General features: G+C 39.0%; 1 protein-coding gene across 3 annotated transcripts in view; it reads left to right on the plus strand.

The window, feature by feature from the left end:
* Mgtor (Megator) overlaps nt 1-22831 on the plus strand; it is a 546425-nt gene that overhangs the window by 409761 nt on the left and 113833 nt on the right. For 2 of the 3 annotated variants that reach the window (XM_067145519.2, XM_067145521.2), the window contains exon 29: nt 7799-7888. The exons of the other annotated variant lie outside the window; for it this stretch is intronic. In XM_067145519.2, coding sequence (XP_067001620.2) covers nt 7799-7888 — 90 coding nt within the window. The remainder of the gene's footprint in view (nt 1-7798; nt 7889-22831) is intronic. 3 annotated transcript variants of the gene reach the window in all.

Here is a 22831-nt window from a genome sequence, read left to right on the forward strand (position 1 = left end):
TCTCTCTCATAACTCAAATACATATGCCTCCCATCTTCCGATTCTCTCTGATTACTCTTCTGACCTTCTCTCTCATAACTCAAATACATACGCCTCCCATCTTCCGATTCTCTCTGGTTACTCCTCTGACTCCTCTCACCATTGACACAACGATTAATCCTCTGCTCATCATGATCACCCCCTCTCCTCTGATACACGGCTAACATTTTTCCCTCTCTCTCTACTATACTACTTTCCCCAGACATCATGCGTTCTCTCTCACGCGCGCGCCCTTCCACACATTCCTTCCAAAACCTGTCAATGAAATTTTCTCTAAATTCTCCCAAATTAGACATATTATCCCAGTACACTCGAAAACATATTTTACTTTCACCAATGAAAACATTAGACAAAATCTCCAACACATATTCCCATTCAATAGCATTATTCCTCAACTTACTTGCAAATCTTTTCTCAACTACTTTTACTAATTCTATCGAATTAAACTGTTTTCCAGAAAACTTGTTTAAATCACCATCCCTACTGAACAAACCACTCGCTATTACCACTTCTCTCGCCGTCTCACCTGTTCCTTTCTGCCCCATCACTCCCTGGCAGTTCACAACTTCTTCTTCTTCTTCCGCTGCTCTCTCAGCATTCTCTTCCACTATTCTCACGTCATCCTGCGATTCTTCCTCTCTCTCTCTCACCTGCTGTGATAGCGTTTCCTGTTCGTTCCGTAGTTCACCGACTTCCACAAGTTTGCTTTCAATTTGTTCAATTCTACTAATCTGTTCCCTCGTATCTTCCCTAACTGCATTGCAAACCCTGTCCAATCCTTCCTCGACTACGTCATGAATTTCTTCCCGATTACTAGAACTTTTATCACTTAATTCTACGATATTCTCTGTACATATTTCTTTGACTTGCTCGGTCTGAATATGAATATTGCTCCGATTCAACTTCATTTCACCTTCTTTACGGTCAACACACTCTTTGTTTAACTTTTGACTAGTTACCTCTACTATCTTAGTATCTATTTTAGAATTTAGTGATTCACTTAACCCATCTATTTTCTTATTGGTCACATTAAAATTTTCTTTATTACTGCCAATTAATTCTTCCATTTGTTTCTTATTATTTTCATTACTAATACCAATCATTTGTTCCATTTTATTACTTAGAGAGTTAATCTGTTTATTACAATTTTCATTATTATTACTAATTAATTTTTTCATCTCTTTCTTATTCTTTTCACTACTACTACTACTACTAAAGAATTCTTTCATCTCTTTCATCTCTTCCTTACTATTTTCAATCAGTTTCTTACAATTTTCATAATTAGTATTAATTAATTCTTTCATCTCTTCCTTACTATTTTCGTTACTATTAATTATTTGTTGCATTCGTTTATTACTATTTTCGCTACTAATATCAATCTTTTCCTCCATTCTTTTCTGACTATTTTCACTGAGCTTCTTATTTTCATTACTGAACTCGGTAAATAAGGCCATCAGCAAATTTAAAATATCTTGGTTCAGTCTCCCCGCGATTTCTTTTTGAGTTTCAGTATGCTTCTCAATTTCTGCACTTTCCTGAATTATCTCGGAACCTTCCATCGTGCTCACCTGCTCCCTATTTTCAATCTCACCTTGGATGTCCGCAGAAGCAATGACCTCGTCGTCACATGACTTGTTATTGTCTTCCTTGTCCATCTTTGGTTCACTAGTGATAGTCCGCGATCTCAAATTAATTTCCCTCTTCAAATCCCTTGACATATCCCCAAAATACAAATATACATCACAAAGTTACACTCCTAACATTTACCGGTAATAATTCCGTTGGCTTAAATTTGCATACTCCTCCTAAAATGAACCTACGATATGCTGTCATTCAGAACAAATTCTGAATTTATTCGAGTTCCACATTGCGTCGACACATTGTGAACATGTTCCTGAATTGCTGACTAACTTTACAAACATATAAAACTGCATTTAACTTGAAAAATCTGAAATATCTGCATTTAAAATGGAAAATCTGAAAATTAATATTCATTATATAAAATATACACTCGTCGAACCTTGTACTCAAACTTACTTGTTACCTGCTTACTTACACATACGTTATTTGAAGGGCGCCAGCTGTCACTCAGTACAGCAATAATAGAATGAGACTCTTGACTATCTCTAGGGTGTGGGGTAATAAGCTTACTTTTGACAACATACCATATAAGTTCTGGGAAAAGGAGATTGGCGTTCGGTTTCCCCATTAATTTTGAGGTTAAGATATTTTACTGTCAATGAAATGAAACTATGAATTCGTTTGATAGAACAATATATATTCTTTAAATAATATATCAAAAAATAGTGAGTCTTGTAGCAATAAAACAGATGAGAATATGAAATTATGACATTGCAACTGAAAGAAACTAGGCATGAATTTGAATTCTTCTTGACCGGACATTTAACAATTTATACGAAATATTTCCCTCACTGATTCACTTGACTGTACCTTCAACACTTTTAGTGTAATTACGACGTATTCCTTTGATCTGGTGTTTACTGTAGATGTGTCACGCCTAACTTGGTGATACATCCTTGTGACTGCTTCTTCTCCATCTCATCTGACTTCTTTGTAAGTCAATATGGTATTACCTCTTGGTAGGTCCTGGGTTGCCCTCTCTGACTTCACGGTAAGCCCTTGCGTCCGTGTCTTCCACTAAGTGACGGACCAACCATTTGGTCTCACTCTCTCAATGACCAATAATTAATGGCTCACTGAGTCTGCTCCATCTCTCGTTCACACTCGTTCACTGACCAACTAAGGCCTCTTGATCTAGTAGACTTCTTCACTGTACTGCATCCGTATAACTAATGACTGACGCTACAATATGCACCCACCTTATATAGACGTTGGTTGACACCGCTACGTAATCTCCAGAAATAACAATGACATACTCCCACAACGCGGCAAATATTACATACAGTGGTGAAATAGCCCGGAGGCGGCTGACTCTCTGAGCGCATATTCTAAATAAATACGATGACATAGCCATGGCGCGGCGATGACTTGGCAGAATCGCCACTAATCTTGCACAATGTCCCAACGTCACACCCAATCTCTGATATATACAACAATTCTCACTGTACAGGTATTGAGTGTTATACTACACATACGTATATATGCACACATCTAAGTACAATCTTGCAAGCAACAGGCAATTGCAAAATCGAATTAAATAAGACTGATAATTACAATAATAGTAACAATATCACAGATAACATAATAATAATACTGACATAATAATAATAATGATAATAATAATAATAATAATAACAATAACAATACAGATAAAATAATAAAAATACAGATATCATCTTGTAACGGGATTTGAACCGTTACAGTGCACTAGCGATTTCTCTCGTCGACATTCGAACGCGATATCGGAGTCGATTAGTAATACCCGTCGACAGCTGCTCCGTAAAGAAAATTTTAAATGAAAGAGAACATATTTTCGTAATAAAGGCGTAAATATCGTGTCCAATAACGGTTGTTAACTCGTTAAAAATTAAGGCTGACTAAAGGACTGCTTAATTTTGAGGCTAAATACTGCAATTAAGTTATAATGGGATACACCTCGAGATATGGCAGAGTGCTTAATTGATTTCAGAGGTCCGTTTATATTTTGTCGCATCTGGTTAAATTACGGAAAGGCTATTATGAAAATTTATAGGGAGCTAGTTATCATTTCTCTACTGGCGCTTGAAGTGTGTTTTCATCATATGTATAGTACGGTTAAGTTAGGATACGCGACACTGTTTGAATAAGAAAACTGAAACGTTTGCAACAAAATGCGATTGATCATCTTCGGTACGGTATAGTTTTCTCACTTTGTGCATTTGCGAGCTCTCTCGTTGAGATTCAAAGGCGATGTTGAAGATGATTAGTAATACCCATCGACTGCTGTTCTCTAAAGAAAATTCGAAATTAAAGAGGATAACATGTTTTCGTAATAAATGCGTAAATAACATGGCCGATGGCAGTTCCTAACTCGTTAAAAATAAAGACTGTAGTAAACGATACCTTAATTTTTATGTTATATACAGAAATTAATTAAGAATTTGATACACCTCAAGATACGGCAGAGTACATCACTGATTTCAGAGGATATTTCATATCTTCTTCATATCTCTGGAGTGATACCAGATTTCTCCTAATCCAAGATTTTTTTTCCTCAGAATCTCATGCGAAAACTCAAGGGCTGTTGCATTCGCGGCCTAACAGTAAGTTAATGGATACCACTGACAACTACCGCGGTAACCTCGCTGCTTCTTTTCACACGCGCACAGAACTCGTTGACAATAAATGACCGCCTCTTTACTATACATCGCTAGCCGCGAACACCGGTTGTACACTGCCTGTGTGTTTATCAAATCTGCAGAATTGCATCAAAACATGCGGCTCTTCGAATTATTAGAAAAGCCATGGCTACTCAGTGGCAGAGTTATAACGCGTCTATTGTACTTGACACTTAATAAAGTGAAGGTTTATAGACAGCAGGAATATTTTCGTGATGGATAGTCGTATTGTAAAGATATGTGAAAAAGGTATTGCCGGCAAATTTTCAACGGGTTCTAGTCGATATTATGATGCCAATTTTAAGTTAATGGTTATTAAACACTCGGATATGTAGAATAATTGTGCAGCCGCAACAAAATACGGCATTAGGCCTAACTAAAGCCAATATTTGGCGGTAGCGTGAAGACAAAGAGCTAAAAAATGCGTACTATACAAAAAAATGCATTCAGTGGTCCGCAACAAGGACGCTTTAAAGAAGTCGAAGATGAAATTGTGGGGTATGTGCACGAAAAACGCAAGGACAGAATGGCCATACCGTGGCGCAATAAACTCGTTCGTTGATTAGGCCTATATATTGCTAGCCGCTGAATTTGGCCGAACCCGACAAGCAAGACGTGCGTGTAGCGGTAGCCGGTTATATCTGACGCTGCATAAAAGTAACAGTTTTATAGTCAGCAAGAATAATTTCCTGATGGATCGTTGTATTGTAGAGACGCATGGAATAGGTATTGCCGGAAAATTTTCAATGGGTTCTCTTCGGTATTATGATGACAATGTTAAGGTAATGGTCCTTAAATCTGCGAAAATGAAGAATAATTGTGCAGCTGCAAAAAAAAAAATACGGCGTGACGGAAGGCAATGTTCGGCATCTAAAAATGTGTATGCCTACTGTACAACAAGGCATTCATGTGATTTTACAAAGTTCTTTTTGAGCCTGATTTGAATTTTTTGAAGAAAAAAGTGGGGTTCATCTTGGATTCGGAGAAATACGGTACAATTTTTTTCAGAATGAAATTAAAGCATACACTTTCACATAGTATCGGATTGCGAAAAATAATAAACAAGTAAGCCGTAGTGTGGATATCAACTGCGGAAACGCAAGTTATGAACAAACTGATTGCCGTTTCGTACTGATTTTAATGTGCGGGGGAGGGGGTTCTGACTTTTATACGAAAATCGGATATAACGACAATCCGTTATAGCGAGTAAACTTTTTGCTGTTATGAATTCTCGCTATAACGGACTTCTACTGTAGCTAAATGGTATCCCTGAGTCTCAGAAAACAAAGCCATGATACACTACACAATAGGAAAGCAAAATTAGCTACTATAAACACAAGAATATAACACACAGAACAATGCACAGCATATACAAAGATCCAAAACACTCGATGGATAGGCTTACAGATCTTTGGCCAGGGGATTTGCCTGGGATTCCAACCATGGATCTTCAGCTGTCATGACAGGTCTCTGAAAACCCTATGTACTTTATTTTAAGAAAAGAAGGGTTACAGTTGTCTGATGATACAATGTTTTCAGATGTTTCGGTCTTCAACCATATACTTCAGATCATCCAGTGACATGTTCATGTTGGATTTAAAGAAGTCTATCCATGTCAATGCTGGTCGCCCTCGTCTCTGAGACCTCTCCACCTTCCCAAGCATAATAGTCTTTTACAATGAATCAGAGCGTCTCATAATGTGTTCAAATTATGAGAGCTGTAACCTTGTAATGAATGCCTCAAGAGCCCAGTCTGGCTTGATCTTCTTTATAAACCATGCATTTGTCTTCCTGGTTGTCCAAGGGATATGCAGTATCCTTCTCCAACAGCAGAGCTCAAATGAATCATTATGCTTCCTTATGGTCTAGCTTTTACAATCGTATGTTGCTATGTAGCCTTAACATCCCCAGTCAAAAAAAAGAAATTCAAGAGTCAACTTTCTGCAGGAAAAGTGATGCTCACAGTGTTTTGGGACTCTTTTAAGGGTCAATCCTGGAACATTACCAGGAAAAGGGGGAAACAGTTAACAGTGAATGTTATAGTGATATGCTGGTAAACAATCTGAAACCTGCAATTCACAACAATTCCTTCGATTGTCAGGGGGAGTTCTTTTATTACATGATAATGCGCGTTCACATACTGCTGCCCACACCGCTCAAACTCATCAGGTGCAGCGTTTCGAGGTGTTGGATCTCGCCCCATCGGATTACGATCTGTTTGGTCCACTTAAAAATGCTCTAAGAGGCCGTCGATTCAGCTCCGATCAACAGGTGAAGGAAGCGGTGCATACGTGGCTTGCTGTGCATCCAAAAACCTTTTTTTGCAGAGGGTATCAGAAAGCTTGTGAAACGGTGGACCATGTGCATTGAAAAGTAGGCTGACAATGTTGAAAAATGTAATTATAAAAATTGTTAGCAGATAGTTACTGACTTGCCTTCGTACAAACAAATTCCAGTTGTGAAATATCTAACTTTCCATATTACAGACCATGAATTATGAAGGACTAATTAAAAATAAAGAAAAGTTTGTTGGTTTACTTGATTGGACATTGTCAGTTGTTGAAGTGGAACTTCGTATATTGATCACAGTGGATATGGAATGGAAGCGGTGCATACGTGGCTTGTTGTGCATCCAAAAACAACTTGTACAAATTATGTATGTCCAACCCTTGTGCTGTTTCTCTACGGGGTCAGTAATGAAGTGAGATGAATCTTCGACAGTTTTTATGACTGGATGCCCTTCCTGATGTCATCTCATCAGAGGAGTAATGAGATGAAATGAACGACGTGATATATAATAGTAAGAAGGGAGGGGGTAAAACCTGGTGGCAATACATAGCCTACTGCTATCGAATAAAACGAGGGGGGGGGGGGGTTCTGCTCAAGACTTTATGTCCCAACCGAACTGATTAATCACCATCAACATTGTCATTGTCATATGAGCACAGCGGAGAGGTTTGGAATTTAATCCAGGCTTTTAGCACACAATTTGGTGATAAATTATTTACCATTACTCATCATTACATGAGAAATACCATCCTTTCTCCTCCTCCTGTTTGCATGTGAGCATTGCCCTCTCTTTTCTTAGGCAGGTGTGAGTTTTCAAAATTGGCTCATTTTGGCATTATATGTAAACTGTATTATGTGTGTACAAATAAATTGTTCATCTACTTTATGAAGTTAACGATGTTGAAGCTAAACCCCTTAAAGAAGTCATCAGTATGAACCTGCTGTTGGAAAAAAAGTACAGGCATTTGCTTAGAATCTGAAGTCTAGCAGCTGGATTCTAGTTATGCACAATTTGAGGATAATGCCTCTAAAATTGAAGAGTAGAAGAAGCCCTTGCTGAGTTGGAGAGCAGGGGAGTCTTTGGGTACATAATCAGTGTTAGGTTTTTGGGATGGTTGTGGTTACTTAATTCTACTGGCCTGAAAGAACTCCCAAGTTCTTCCTCTTTCCAGGTGATGCAAGAACCTGATGATGGCCCTGAATTTGATGAAGAAGACAATGGCAATGGTTATGTAGATGAAGTATATGACAGAGATGAGCAGGTACTGTAAGTCCAGAACAGATGTGCATGAACTGTATGTGCTTGCTCATTTAGTTGCCACATAGATTAACTCGAACTGGTGCAGGTGACGGGAGCTGAGGGTTTGCTTGATGTATCTGTGTTAACATAGTCTGTGATTGTTAATTTTTTGACTATGGGATGTGTACTTGATATGTGAGAAATATTTTACTGTATATTATAGTAAACAAAGAACATTGTAGCATTGAAACAAGTGGTTTAAAATCAGACAGGCCATCATCACTGTTCACAGTGTGCGAAAGATTGTTTTGGTTAGGAGACCCGTTTTTAAACTGGAAGCTGTAAGCCTTCCTACTCACAGGAGACCTCTCAAATTCGCCACACTTCCCTAACGTTGGTTGGACATGCTTTCTCTTCTTCCCTAGTGTGGTAAGTTTCCCTACCGTAACCTATTCTTTCTTAGTGCTGTTAATAGTTGATGTTGATACACCTATCAATTTGGAGGATAATTCTAGTGGATTGTTTAAAAATACAGTCTGATAATTCTCTACAAAACTATTAAATTTGTTAAACATTATCACAGTTTCATCACTCTTTAATGGAGTTTACCGTACTTGTAACAACTGAACTAGCTTCTATTTCACCATTCACCTTAACTCTCAGTTTATGAATATCAACATGAGCAAACATGATGGCGAGGTAAAGAACGTTGTCCTTTTGTTGAGATTGATACAATCATCGATCAATCTCTAAAGGCAATGCCTTGTCGATTCAACCATTGTCTTCTGTCTTCAGCTTGTCATTTCATCTCACAGTAGGAAGTACATCCAATGTTTTGTATCAGTACTTGAAGGAATTGCTTCCTAGGTCAACCTGTTCCCTTCTTTCCTAAGATTTTTCCTTCTTGTAGATTGGTTTGAAAGGTATTATGATGCAATGTGTGTCCAATGAATTTAGCTGTTCTTCTCTGTATTGTTATCATCAGCTGTTTCTTCTCCTTTATTTCTCGCTTCAAGCCGTTTCCTATCATGTTCTTAGATTGTCAAAGATTGACATCCATATAATAGTACGCTCTACACAAATGACATCACAAAACTTTTCCTAATCTCACTATCTAGATGTATATTGGTCAGAAGATTTCCGTTTTTGCTGAATGCTTGTTTGGCCAGCGCTATTCTTCTTCTTATCTCTTTACTACAACGGTTATCATTTGTGATTAGACTTCCAAGGTAAGGGAAACTGGTGACTTGTTCCACTACTTTGTTAGCAAGCCTGATGTTGGTGTGATTTCGCTCAGGATGTTTACTTACAACTAATATTTTTGTCTTCATCATGTTAATGTTGAAGTATAAATCTACTAAATTTGATGACAGTACATTCAGCATCTGGGATAATGCCTTTTCTACCGAGCGAGTTGGCCGTGCGTGTAGAGGCGCGCGGCTGTGAGCTTGCATCCGGGAGATAGTAGGTTCGAATCCCACTATCGGCAGCCCTGAAAATGGTTTTCCGTGGTTTCCCAATTTCACACCAGGCAAATGCTGGGGCCGTACCTTAATTAAGGCCACGGCCGCTTCCTTCCAACTCCTAGGCCTTTCCTATCCCATCGTCGCCATAAGACCTATCTGTGTCGGTGCGACGTAAAGCCCCTAGCAAAAAAAAAAAAAAAAAAGCCTTTTCTGAGTCTGCAACCACTGCTATATCATCTGTAAATCGAATACAATGGATTTGTTGTCCATTGATTCTAATTCCTTTTGAGTTTGTCTTGAAATTGTTTATAGGTTTTTCAAAGAATACATTAAAGAGGTACGGTGATAGTGGGCAACCCTGTCTTACTCCCTTCCTGATTTTTACTTCCTGGCTGCTGCCTTTGATGTCTACATACCTGCCAACCCTTCCGATTTACCCGGAAACTTTCCGGTTTTTAACTCGTCTTCCGATTTATTTTTACTTCTTCCGATTTTTGACTAATATAACCTCTAGTACCGCCAATACTCTTCCCCTTCGATGAAGGATAAATTCTTACGTACTTGTGTAATTTACGAAACCTTATTTTCAAGCGTATTTATTTGTTGCTTTATTTCGTGAGTGTTTCGTTCGTCGCCTCCGTATATCGTGTTTTCCGCACACTACAACAGCGTGCGCGCTTTATGCAGCTGGGGATTCGGGGCGACAATCGTCCCGCAAGCAAGAGGCTAGCGCGCGCTAGCGACTCAGTTAATCGGGACGAAAGAACGAGTTTATTGTGCTGTTCGCGCGCTGTTGACATCTTTTCTGTGCACAGTTTCGTCGGAGTGGTAGGCCACGTGTTTTTCCCCCTCTCTGTCAAAGTCGTTTGTTAATAATGTATGGGACATATTGAATTGTTTTGCATGTGGTAGTTTCGCGTATTTAAGTGCATAATTTTAATGAATTTAATGATTTTAAGGGGGTTCTTGTCTGTGACAGTTTCTGGCATTTTCTTTTCTCGTTATGGCCAAAAAATATAACAAACGTTATCTCCAAGTGTTCAGAGATACCTATAAATTTCCGTTCATTTTACCGTCTAAGGGAAACTACCGTATTTTTCGCGTAATTAACGCCCTTGCATAATTTACGCATCCGAATAATTTTGGGTCCAAAGTGGAGAAAAAGAAATGTTCACGTATTTGACGCACCCACAACTTCGAACATCCATCACTCAGCTCCGGATGCGTTTCGAAATAAAGATGCCAACTACTCAAGTAGCAGGCTTCCTATCGCGAAGCAGGCATTCCACACACAACTTGCTGTTATTAGCCGTCAGGAAATCCCACTGCACTAGTTTTACGAGTGTTTCGGGTACGGGACCTTCTGTGATCTCAAAATTGCTTGTCAGTACACAGTATTCCAGTAATACTGCATCATACAAACTCGCGGTGATCATTTACGTCGAAACATACGGGAATAGAGCAGCGGGCAGCAAGTATTCGGTGTCCAAATGAAACGTACGCTACCGCGGTAACAGAAGTGCACTTCAAGCGGCCAACAAGTCTCCCAGAGCATTTCGCGGACCAAAAAGCGGCAAGTTTCTGCAAGTAGAGGATTATCTGCTTAAATATATGATTTTGTTGGGCAATGTTGGATAAGCCGTTTCTCACGAAATGCTGTATTTTAAAGAATGAGAAATAGCCGCGGCACATGGAATCAGTGTCTCGGATTTGAAGGTTAGCCGAGGCTTGATTAATTTTCTGAAGAGAAATGAACTTTCTCTTCGACGAAGAACAACATTATGCCAAAAAATGATGAATGATTTCAACCATTGTCATCGCTTTGTGATTGAGAAGCGTGAAATGAAGGAATATTTGATCTCCCTTTATAGGAACCGCACGTCAGACGCCAATCAGATTCCGTACGCCACAAAGTCGAAGAATCGATGAGAAAGGAACATATAGTGTTATCGCACGCGCTATCGAAAGCCAAAAACAACGATGTACTGCAATGCTTGCTGATTGGCAGAAAGGTTACACTTTACATTGCTCTAAAACGAAAAACAATGCCTAAAGCAAAATTTCCGCGAGTTATTCACGTTCGTATTCAACAAGAAGGATGGATGGATGGATGGATGGACACGTCACTCGTACAAGATTAGATACGAACGGTTTGGGGTAATGTAGCAGGGTCCCTTCTTCGATGCCCGGCCCTTCTCGTGTTGGATAGTTTTTTTTTTTTCGGTATGCCATTCAGGTCGTATTTTCAGCTCGTAATGAGAAGAATATTTTCTAGTGTCGGTACTTGAAACCCACGTGTCTAACTTACCTGATGTACCCTATTTGACTTTTCAGAAAAAATCTCACGCCGGAATTTTACGCTGTATGACGATAATCGCAAATGAGTTGAATCAATTGTCTTTATATTATATTTGATGTATCTTTTAAACGTAAATGAATTATAAATAATTTGTAAAGATCTGAATTCCGTGAATAATTTACGCATCCGCAGTTTTCGCCTGTAGTTTTCGTCAAAAAAGTGCGTTAATTACGCGAGAAAATATGGTATTATGGATTTTGTTGTGTGTGTCGGTGTGACATAAATATTATTATTCGTATGTAAATGTCATAAATGAGAGTGATTAGGTACATTTTCTTGCAACCATTTTTATGTTTTCTTAGTTTAGGATTTTAAATTTAATGATCAATTCGCATTGTAACTGTAGGTATGTATGCCTTTTATCCTGAGCTATTTTCACGTAGACTGTGGTGAAATATGCGTGATGAAATCCAAGAATTAAAAAATCTTCCTATTTTTGGGTTCTAAAAGTTGGCAGGTATGTGTCTACTATTGTGGTATGATCTTCATAAAGTTGTAGCATCAGCCTCCTATCTTTCCAATCTAATCCTGAAGATTTAATTATTTTGGAGAGTTGGTCCCAATTTACATTATCAAAATCTTTTTCAGTATCTACAAATGCTATATATGTGTTTCATTAAGTAATCAACTACAGTCAATTCAGAGAGAAAGGATGAAATATGGAGGGAACACATATAGGACGAACACAATGGTCGGTCAGTGCTGGAAGGGGGAGCAACAGAAATAGAAGGTGAGGACAAGCATAGAAACATAAAAGGACAAGAACAAGCTCCACATATTTATACACTGCCGTCTTCAAATACATAGGATCTCTACTCCTCAATCGCAGTTCTTCTATACATTCATCTCTTCTCAGCTCCTGATGAGCTCGTTGCTGCTTCCCAGCTTCATCAGGAGGGCTGGTATCAACACTCATTGCTGGACCTTCTTGACGGATCTTCAATCTTGATGCAGTGAGATAAGTGTAGGATAAGAAGAAAGCCAGATAAGTAAAATAAAAGAGAAGAAACATGACAAAGATAAATACAGGTGATGAAAGAATAGCAACACAGGACAAAAGCAAAAGAAGAAAAGGATCCCAGTGGGATGAGTGTATTGTGAAAATGCATGAAGACAAAGAACACCACCCCGTTGGTTCCATTTTTGCCATGAGCTGTACATGTGCTTTTGCTTACAGCAGTATTGACTCTGAGGTTAATGGACTATAACTGTAAGGTTGTTATAAAATGTAGTAAATATCAAATTGATGGAAGAGCAACAAGGGTTAACAGTGAGTAATAATGATTTCACTGGGTTTTTATTCTCTACAAATTCTTAGGCCCGGTTTCACAGTATACGCTTAAGCCTTGGATCGGGCTTAAGCGGGAGCTTAAACTCTGGACGAGTTTCACAGTGGGGAGTGCAAGTGGTAAGCCGAGCTTATCTGTGACTGGCTTAAGCTGTATGAAACTGAGGTTTAAGCTAAGGATTCAGTTCAGATGGTAGAGCGCTGGCCTTCTTATAGCCCAACTTGGCAGGTTCGATCCTGTCTCAGTCCTGTGGTGAAGGTGCTCAAATTCATAGTTAGTGGGACGTAAAACCAATAACATTAAGATTAAATAACTTACATTTCTGAATATATTTCGAGGCTCGTGAAATAATACAGTTTCCGTGTTCCGATATACAGTAAAAGAGACAAAAATGTCGGTCGGTCACTTGCTTTCTTGGCTTACGCTGCGTGAACCATCAACGATAGACCCCAAGTGTAAATGTACGAATTGTAGAGCACAGAAACCTCTACAAAAAAGTCCGCGATGGTATATACCTATTTCCAACCGTTTGCCCTCTAGAAGCGATTTTATGCTATACTCAGCGGTAAAAAATATAACTCCTTAACATTAAATAAATATTTCGATATTATCCTCGAATTCCTCATCGAAAGAAATTGTTTGACCTCCTCCAGTATTTTATAAGGATTACAGTAACCTTGTCAGGACATTATTTGCATGAATGGTTCAGAAGTTATGGCCATTTTAGACTGTAGTGGTAGTACGTGTCAGCAGGACGGGCGAGTGACCATTTTTAAACTTTTTTTTTGTTACTATTATTGGAATCACATTTTCCGTTCATTCTTCTAAATTATCTTGGCTGATAAACGATATATAACCTACAAGTCAATCAATCAAACGATGTATAACCTACAAGTCAATCAATCATAGGCTACGGATGTCAAGGAACTTAGAATACTCTAGTACGGATGTAAACAAAGATGAGAACTGAATCATTGCGCATGCGCAAGCATTACCAACTTCGGAGATGATCAGCTTAGTAAAGCTGCACATGGTCCCCCTACTGTGAAACTCGTAGTGTTTAAGCCAAAGAGTAAACCTTGCTTAAGCGGCGTGCGTGGCTTAGTAAATCTTCGGCTTAAACTCAAACTGTGAAACCGGGCCTTAATGCACTAGTTTCAGCTGATTTTGATAGGCTGTCATCAGTAACTGACTCCCAAAACAAACCCACTTAACCCCAGTGGGTAGGCGACTCAGACGAAGAATACACCCGCGCTATCCCCTGCTTGTCATAAGAGGCAACTGAAAGGGGCAACCAAAGGTAGATTGAATTAGAACCATGAAACTACTTCTCATTAGTACTATCACGCGGCAAACATCATGGATCACCTTTATTTGTGAATAGTGCCACTATGTTAGTTTTAGGTACACAATAAGTTTGTGATTAGTACCACTATATACAGAACACCACGTGCTTACATTGCCTGTGATTAGTATCAATATGTGAGAAACACCACAGGTCTCGATGTTGCCTGTGATTAGTGCTACTACGAGGTTTGTCCGGAAAATACGTATAAATCCGTCGGGGTGACGTATCACGTATCGTGGAGGCGCCGCCAGGTGGCACTGCTGTTGTCGCCAATCTTCTCAACGCTCAGTTCGAGTCGGAGAGCTCTGCGTGTCCGTAGCAGAGTGCGGCTACTTGTTGAAAGTTACCCGTTTTCACCTGCCGTCGGTATGGAGCTCTCTCTGATTGAGGAACAGCGCATCAACATCAAGTTTCTTGCCAAACTAGGTAAGAATGGCCGTGAGATTTTTGAGTGTTTGCAACAAGTTCACGGAGACAATCCTTCATCACGACAATGCGCCCGCTCACATGTCGCTCGTTGTGCGTGAGTTTTTGGCCCGAAGCTCAATCACCGTGACAGACCACCCGCCTTATTCACCCGATTTAGCCCCTTGTGACTTCTTCCTGTTCCTGAAATGCAAAATGGTGCTTCGGGGGCGGCACATGGATGATGTGGAAGCCATCAAGGGAGAAACGACACGGCAACTGAACAGCATCACAACTGAAGACTTTCAACAATGTTATCAACAGTGGAAACTGCGTTGGCAGAAGTGCATCTTGTCTCAGGGAGAGTACTTTGATGGAGACCATATTGTAATACCTGAATAATTGTCAAATAAAGTTATTATTCAACTTTTATACGTATTTTCCGGACAAACCTCGTATATGAGCGACACCTTGGGTCTGCATTGCCTGCACTTAGTACCCACTATGTGAGAAACACCATAGGATAGTTCGGGTCCCTGTGATTAGTACCCCTAGATGAGGAACACGATGGGTTTGCATTGCCTGTGAATGGCACCATTATGTGAAAAACACCATAAGTCTGCATTACCTGTGCGACATATGTTACTTGTGAGTATTAGCATATTTATGTGGAACACCGTCTTATTAAAAGTGATAAATATCACTTATTAACTTATTGTTATTATTTCAACACCGTGAGTCTATGTTACTCTTGATTAGTACCGCTACATGAGAAATACCATGGTTCTACTTTATTAGCACTAAGTTCCATTATGAGGGGTTGTTGACCTGGATTTTGGACCCTGTTAGACAACAAGCATCATTGATTCAGGATTGTGCTTTGGAAGGAGTCCCTTAGCCAGTAATTCTATTGTTTTAAGATAGTTTCTGGGAAGGTGGGGCATTGCGAGCCGGATCCACTGGTAGTTCTAAGTTCATAATCATTGTTCATCGTAGTCTTTTTTTAATTCTAGTCATTGGATTCAATTTGGAATTATTTTTAACTTTCAATACTGTGAGCTGGATCCGCTGATTCTTCATTCTCACGTTTCGAATTCTAGTCATTAGATGGGTTTTGAACTTTCAGATTGTAATTACATTTCATCTCACTTAGTACCATTAGGGGCTGATTACCTAGGTGTTTTGCCTCTTTAAACAACAAGCATCATCATCATCAGAAACACTTAATGTATTCTATCAGTGACCAAGATTATGATTTGTTCAACACAACACAATTTAAATTGCTTCCACTATACAAGCAGATTATACGAAAATCAAGAATGCATTTTCATAAAGTTGATAACAAAAGACATTTGTTCTTCCTGTAAATTGAGTCACTTACTGAGGATGGCCAATTGAAGTCGATTGGAAACACTCCAGAAAGGTTATCTGTTTACCACCAAAAGCAGTAGGATTACCATTCATTGTTAATTCTTATTTCTATGTAATAGATGTCATCATTGAAGAAATAAGGGAAATTGATCGTGCAAGCACTGGCATTTTTGAAAACATTATTGGTGTAGTTTTCTAGTGTAAAATTACTTAATGTGGCAAGGGCCCCTACTTATTGCTATGTTGATATGGGCAATTCCTATCTACAATACTTTGTGTAATTCATGTTGGTTGAGATTTTTATTGATAATGGTGTAGGTTTGATGTTTCTTCTAGCTAATTTGCAATAAACATACGGAATCTCTTGAGAGATACATTTATTTTGTGTTTGTAGGACATCGAGGAAATCCATTGTAAGTACACTGCTGTGCTCACCACTTGCATCTGTGCAAGAATTATGCTATCCACAACCCAGTGTCTCAATAAACTTGCAGGGCTGTATATCTGAATGCTACTTTCTGGGTCATTCTTACTGAGATTCATCTTGAAATAATGAATATTTGGATTATTTTAAGATGCAACCATGATTGAGTCCTTGCTACCTATGTTAAATGAAATTTTGAAATGATAATAGTAAATGTAAAAATGTGAAATAACAAATGAAGTGCCTTCATCATGACCACATTAAGAGGAGGATATTAATTTGTGCAAGTAAACTTCCTACTGGTAGCGTATGGAAGAAATAGATGCTCAGAAGTATTTATGAAGAAGGAATAGAAGTGTACTGTAAATATGTACTCCATACAGTGTATCTTGTGTATACATTGGACAGAAATGTGTGCTCTATGTGGGAGGGAGGTCATACATAACAAGGGTGGATAATGGTGTTTCTTGTGGTAGATTAGTAGAAAAAATGTGGATTAATTTGTGTTAATCATGCTCTTTGCAGATGAAATAGCTATTCAGCATGCTCTTAACCCATTAGTGCATGAAGTTTCCTGGTTGCATTTTAGTTAATTTTTTTGTGTTTTCCTAACCATATGTAAGTACATTAAATATATATTATGCATAGAACACGGGATATTGCGTACTTTGGTAGGGAGGTGCGATCCGAAAAATCGGATCACATGCAAGGATAAAATACACTGTGGAAGAGGGAGAGGAAGAGAAGACTCAATAATAGAAGACCAGTACAACACAACGATAGTTTCTTTATTGTTGATTTTGTCAGAATATCAGTTACATATACACTCACATACAAAAAACATGCTCAAATGTTGATACAAACAATATTTTTTTGCTCAAAATTCTGTACTTCTATCACACTTTTGTAGAGTTCTTCGCCTAAGTCATAATACCACCACTGTTTTCCTAGTATGAATGGTAGGCCTTGAAACATTTCGGGTGCAGGCCTACATCACATTTGTCGCACATGAATTTTGCTTTACCTGAATACTGGCGACATTTCTTTTCCGTGCTCACGGGAATAATCCAGTGGTTCCTTCTGTCGAAGCGACTATCTATGTTGGGATCACACGGTTGTTTTCCCCTTCTAGAAACAGTTCCATGCGTCTTCAGCAAACTAACGCATACATCCCTTCGATACTTCAGGAGACTTTGCGATTTATCATCATCCGGCAAGACTTTACGCATTATCAGCCATGCATTGACAATACAAATGTCCAGTAAGTAAACAAAGATGGGCCAGTACCACTTTTTTGACGTATTCTGGTTCTGTTTGTCGCCACTAACTGATCCATTAGATCTACATCCCCCATTCCTTTATTATAGGAGCCAAAAAGTGTAGGCTGCTTGATTGTCACCTTTCCTTTCTTTTCCTTGAACCATCTAGAGCAGGTTCCTTCTCTATTTTCACCATGGTTTGTTGCTATGGTAACAACATTGTTATCCTTCCACCTGACGGCAAGTATTTCACCCGAAGAGCGGAAATCGCTGGATCCACGCGGCAGTTTCTTCATTTCTGCTGTGCTGATGAGAGGGCATTTCTCAGTACGGCCTTCTCGAATAGTTCCCATTGCACAGTAACCTTCATCAGACAGGTGTTTGAGCAATTTTATTGGCGTGAAATAGTTATCAAAGTATAGCTTGAACCCTTTGTGTGGGGGTACCTCTACAGGTTTTATTAGTGAGATAACAGTATCACCACCTAAGCCAAACTGCTTCTCATCATTTTCTTCCTTCCCTGTATAAATTTTGAAGGACACCATATAACCAGTTGAAGAACAAAGAGCCCAGTTCTTGAATCCAAATCTTATTGGCTTACCTCTTATATATTGCTTAGCGTAACGTTTCCCATAGGATGGAATCATACTTTCGTCTATAGACAAGTGCTCTTCAAGTCCACCATGGCTCCTGAAATTTTCGTTCAGTATATCGATGATAGGTCTCAACTTGTACAGACGATCGTTCGGGTCAATGTTGTCATTATCATTGAAATGCAGGTAGTGCAAAATACTTTCAAATCTATTACAGCGGATGCTGTTGGCTAAAAGCTTGGGAACATCTTCATCTGCTGACCAGTACATCCTTCTGTTGGGATATTTAGCATACCCTGATAAAAGCAGGCCTCCTATCAGTACCCAAAATTCCGACTCTGTTAGGCCGAGAATAAAATTTTTCTGAGCTGCATATTTATTGCTTTCCTCTACAATTTTCTGTACCAAATTCTTTGAAAAAAAAAAAACGGAAAAAACTGCAATGGTGTTTGGCATGTTTCTGCAGTCTCAGACACAGGTATTGGTTCACACTGAGTTTTCAAGACAGGATGAGGATCTGATTTCCTCCACGTAAAATTTTGTTTTTCCCTCACCGGAACACGTTTCTTCTTTCGCGGGAGTCCACCATTTTCATCTATTTCAGATACTTGAACAACTTTTGAACCAGACGCGATAGGTTCTGGTGTAAGTCCGAGAGAATTTTCGGTTTCTTCAAAGTCTGTGTCATTAGTCTGTATTTCACACGAGCTAATCATCATCCTCCAACCAAGGTGGTTAAGGTTACCTTCATGTTCGTCATCTGTTTTATCACTGTCAATGTCTGTCTCCCTACCCTCAGCTGGAACTGCAGCGTATATTACATTCTCAGTGTCATCACTGTCTTCCTCGTCCTCTTCCTCAAGCATTTCGATTATCTGGGCCACAGGGAGGCTGAAACAAAATGAGAAACAAATATTGTACTCATTATGTTGAGATCAGAAACATCCTACAACAATTACAAAATTTAGTTGGTATTGTATAAGGAGAACAATGTAAGACTGCTTTGCATGTGATCCGATTTTTCGGATCCACGAAAATAAATCACGTTATTTCCAAAACATATGAACGTACTTGTCTAAAATACATATCAAACAAAAGCATGGATTCTCAACAATACTTATACAACAAATAAGAGATCAGATATGTTATAAATAAGTGATATTTTTGCAAAATACTTACCACATGCTGTGAACACTGCTCCTCCGAGACGCCATGTTGTCTTCTAATGAATACTGTATCAGTCTGGCCAACTGCACGCACTAACTAATGGTACTGACTTGTTCAGAAGGAATTACTGAACAGATATGAAAGTGGAAAGAAAAGAAAACCACACAATTATGAAATTTAAAGCCTGAAATACCAAGATCCGATTTTTCGGATCATATGCACTAATGGGTTAATTTATTTTTAAGTGCATTTCCGTATGCCAAAAGTATGTAAAGATACAGGAAAATATCCCCTATATTTCTGAACTACTATTATGGTCTAATTTCATCAGTCGGTTTACTCATTGCTGAGCGTCGTGACCTTATTTCTTCACTTCGTTAGTAACTGCATCCTTAACGAGATTTTTCCATGCTGAGCGGTCTTCAGCTCTTCTTGAGATATTGTGAAGAGGTAGACCGGTGATCTTTGCTTGGTCTAACCATCTACTTGTTGTTCTGCCTCTTGGTCTGGTGCCTTCAATTTTGCCTTGCAAAATGGTCTTTTCTAAATTGTCTCCTTCTCTCCTCAAAATGTGTCCCAGGAACTGGAGGTAACTTTCACTAACACAGGAAGATAAACGTATTGTGATGCTCAGTTCTTCTATAATGGAGGAATTTGTTCTTCTTTCTGTCCATGGTATACCGAGCATTCTCTGCCAACACCACATCTCAAAGGCATCTATTCTGTTCTTGTCATTAGCCTTCACAGTCCAGGTCTCACAACCATACAGTAAAACAGAGAACACCTGTTATTCCATCAATCTTATTTGCACTGTTTTGGATAATGCCCGGTTCTGCCAGATCTTTGTGAGTTTAACCATTGCGGCACGACCTAGGACAATCCAATATAAATGGTCCGTTATTGGACATTATAAATTTTCCAGCTAGCTCATTCTTCGTTGCCAGCGTTTCGCCCTCGTGTGCTAGGGTGGGCTCATCAGTTGGTACCTAGCACACCTACCAATACGCTGGCTAGTGCATACCGTGGAGGCCACTGCGTAGGCTAACTGGAGCCACCGGCAGTGCCAATGCACTAAGAGACTTTGTCTCATCACTAAAAATTGATGCCTGCTTGGCCAGCAGATGATATAGATGTTGATTCCCATAGGGAATCTGAGATATTTGTCCTGAATGAGCAAATTTATAATACCAATATAAATGGTCCGTTATTGGACATTATAAATTTTCCAGCTAGCTCATTCTTGGTTGCCAGCGTTTCGCCCTCGTGTGCTAGGGTGGGCTCATCAGTTGGTACCTAGCACACCTACCAATACGCTGGCTAGTGCATACCGTGGAGGCCACTGCGTAGGCTAACTGGAGCCACCGGCAGTGCCAATGCACTAAGAGACTTTGTCTCATCACTAAAAATTGATGCACTAGCCAGCGTATTGGTAGGTGTGCTAGGTACCAACTGATGAGCCCACCCTAGCACACGAGGGCGAAACGCTGGCAACCAAGAATGAGCTAGCTGGAAAATTTATAATGTCCAATAACGGACCATTTATATTGGTATTATAAATTTGCTCATTCAGGACAAATATCTCAGATTCCCTATGGGAATCAACATCTATATCATCTAGGACAATCCGTCGTTTTATTTCTTTATCACAATTTCCCGCGTTACTGATTATGGAGCCCAGATATACACAATCATTCACCAACTCCAGATCTTTCAGACATCCTGTTATTTGGATTGGTTGATAACCATTAGTTTGGTCTTTTTCATGTTAATTTCTAGACCAAAATCCGAACTAATGATTGTCACTCTAGAGAGCAATTCATCAAGTTCTTGTCCACTTCCTGCAATGAGTGTAGTATCATCAGCAAAGCGTAAATTGTTGATTTTCCTGCCACTGATTGAAATTCCACTATCCCAGCCATCCAGTGCTTTTCTCATTACATACTCTGCATAGATATTGTAGAGTTGGGGTGACACTATGCAACCTTGTCTGACTCCATTTGTCACATTGGGCTGATTCCAGAGAATTGTCAACCCAAGATGGAAAAAAGTAAAGTTTAAAATAAAACTCAACAATTGGTTTTTATGATAGATAAAACATTAAATTTTATTAATTTTATGATATGTATTCATTTATTGATGTCTTTCAATTTTTAATTGTGTGGTTAATTAAACCTTTATGTGCAGTCTAAATTCATTTGATATTTCTGAATGTTTTAGGAATTACTGTGTATTATGATGAAAAGGTATCAAAATAATTATGGTAAATGTTAATTCCAATACTCTTTCTCTTCATAGTAAAGTACTTATTTAGGTTATTAACAGTTTATATAAGGTATAATAAGGCGACGAATTTATTGCTCAGGCCGGGTAAACACACGACGAAAAAGGTGTAAAAGTTTCTGTAGACGAAAGGTGCGTGGCTCAATTTAAATAAAATTTGGAATGCAAAGCCAATACTGTACACCCTTTCAAACTGCTATATCATTCGTTTAAAATTTCAAATGGATTCATACGAAGCTGATAGTAAAATACGTCGCGTGTTTACAACGTTCTCGCGAGCACGCGGCCGGGGAGTTCCCCGTCGCTTGGAGCCATGTGTACAGGAATGCTGGAGACGAAATTGAGTGGTACCAGTGGCAAAGTGATGATGAAAATCACATATCTCGAATTCAAGAATCTGGCACAGTTCAAGAGTGTTTTGATAAACTAGTAAAATCGTGTCCCTTGTTTATTAAACACACCTTTATTAAAATAATGCAAAGCAAAATGTTCGAAGTGCAGAAAAAACAAACGACTGAAAATTCAATGGTTTTGCAAGTGGATTTAGCGGAGAATTTCATTATTCTTCCACAAGATGAAATTCAGAGTTGTTATTGGCATTACCGACAAATAACGATATTTACTCCTGTTGCGTGGTTTGCGGGAGGAAATCATGCTTCATATGCGATTATGTCTGACCATATGGAGCATGACAAATGAGCCATGCACTCATTTTTAAGCAGAGTATTAACAGACATCAAGGAAAAATGACCAGAAATCGCAAGTTTTATTTTCTCGGACGGGGCGGCGTGCCAGTTCAAGTAAAGGTTCATGTTCGCAAACCTAACCTTTTTTTAAGGAAACTTTTGGAATGAATGTAACTTGGAATTTGTTTGCGTCTGGTCACGGGAAAGGTGCTGTTGGCGGTACACTAAAACGTAATTTGACTGTTGCTCTACGTGCAAAAAGAGGCCTTATGAACGTGCACGATGTCGAGGAAGTAGCAAAAGGAAATTCAATAAACA

This window comes from Anabrus simplex, chromosome 4 (assembly GCF_040414725.1).
Source record: "Anabrus simplex isolate iqAnaSimp1 chromosome 4, ASM4041472v1, whole genome shotgun sequence".
NCBI lineage: Eukaryota > Metazoa > Arthropoda > Insecta > Orthoptera > Tettigoniidae > Anabrus > Anabrus simplex.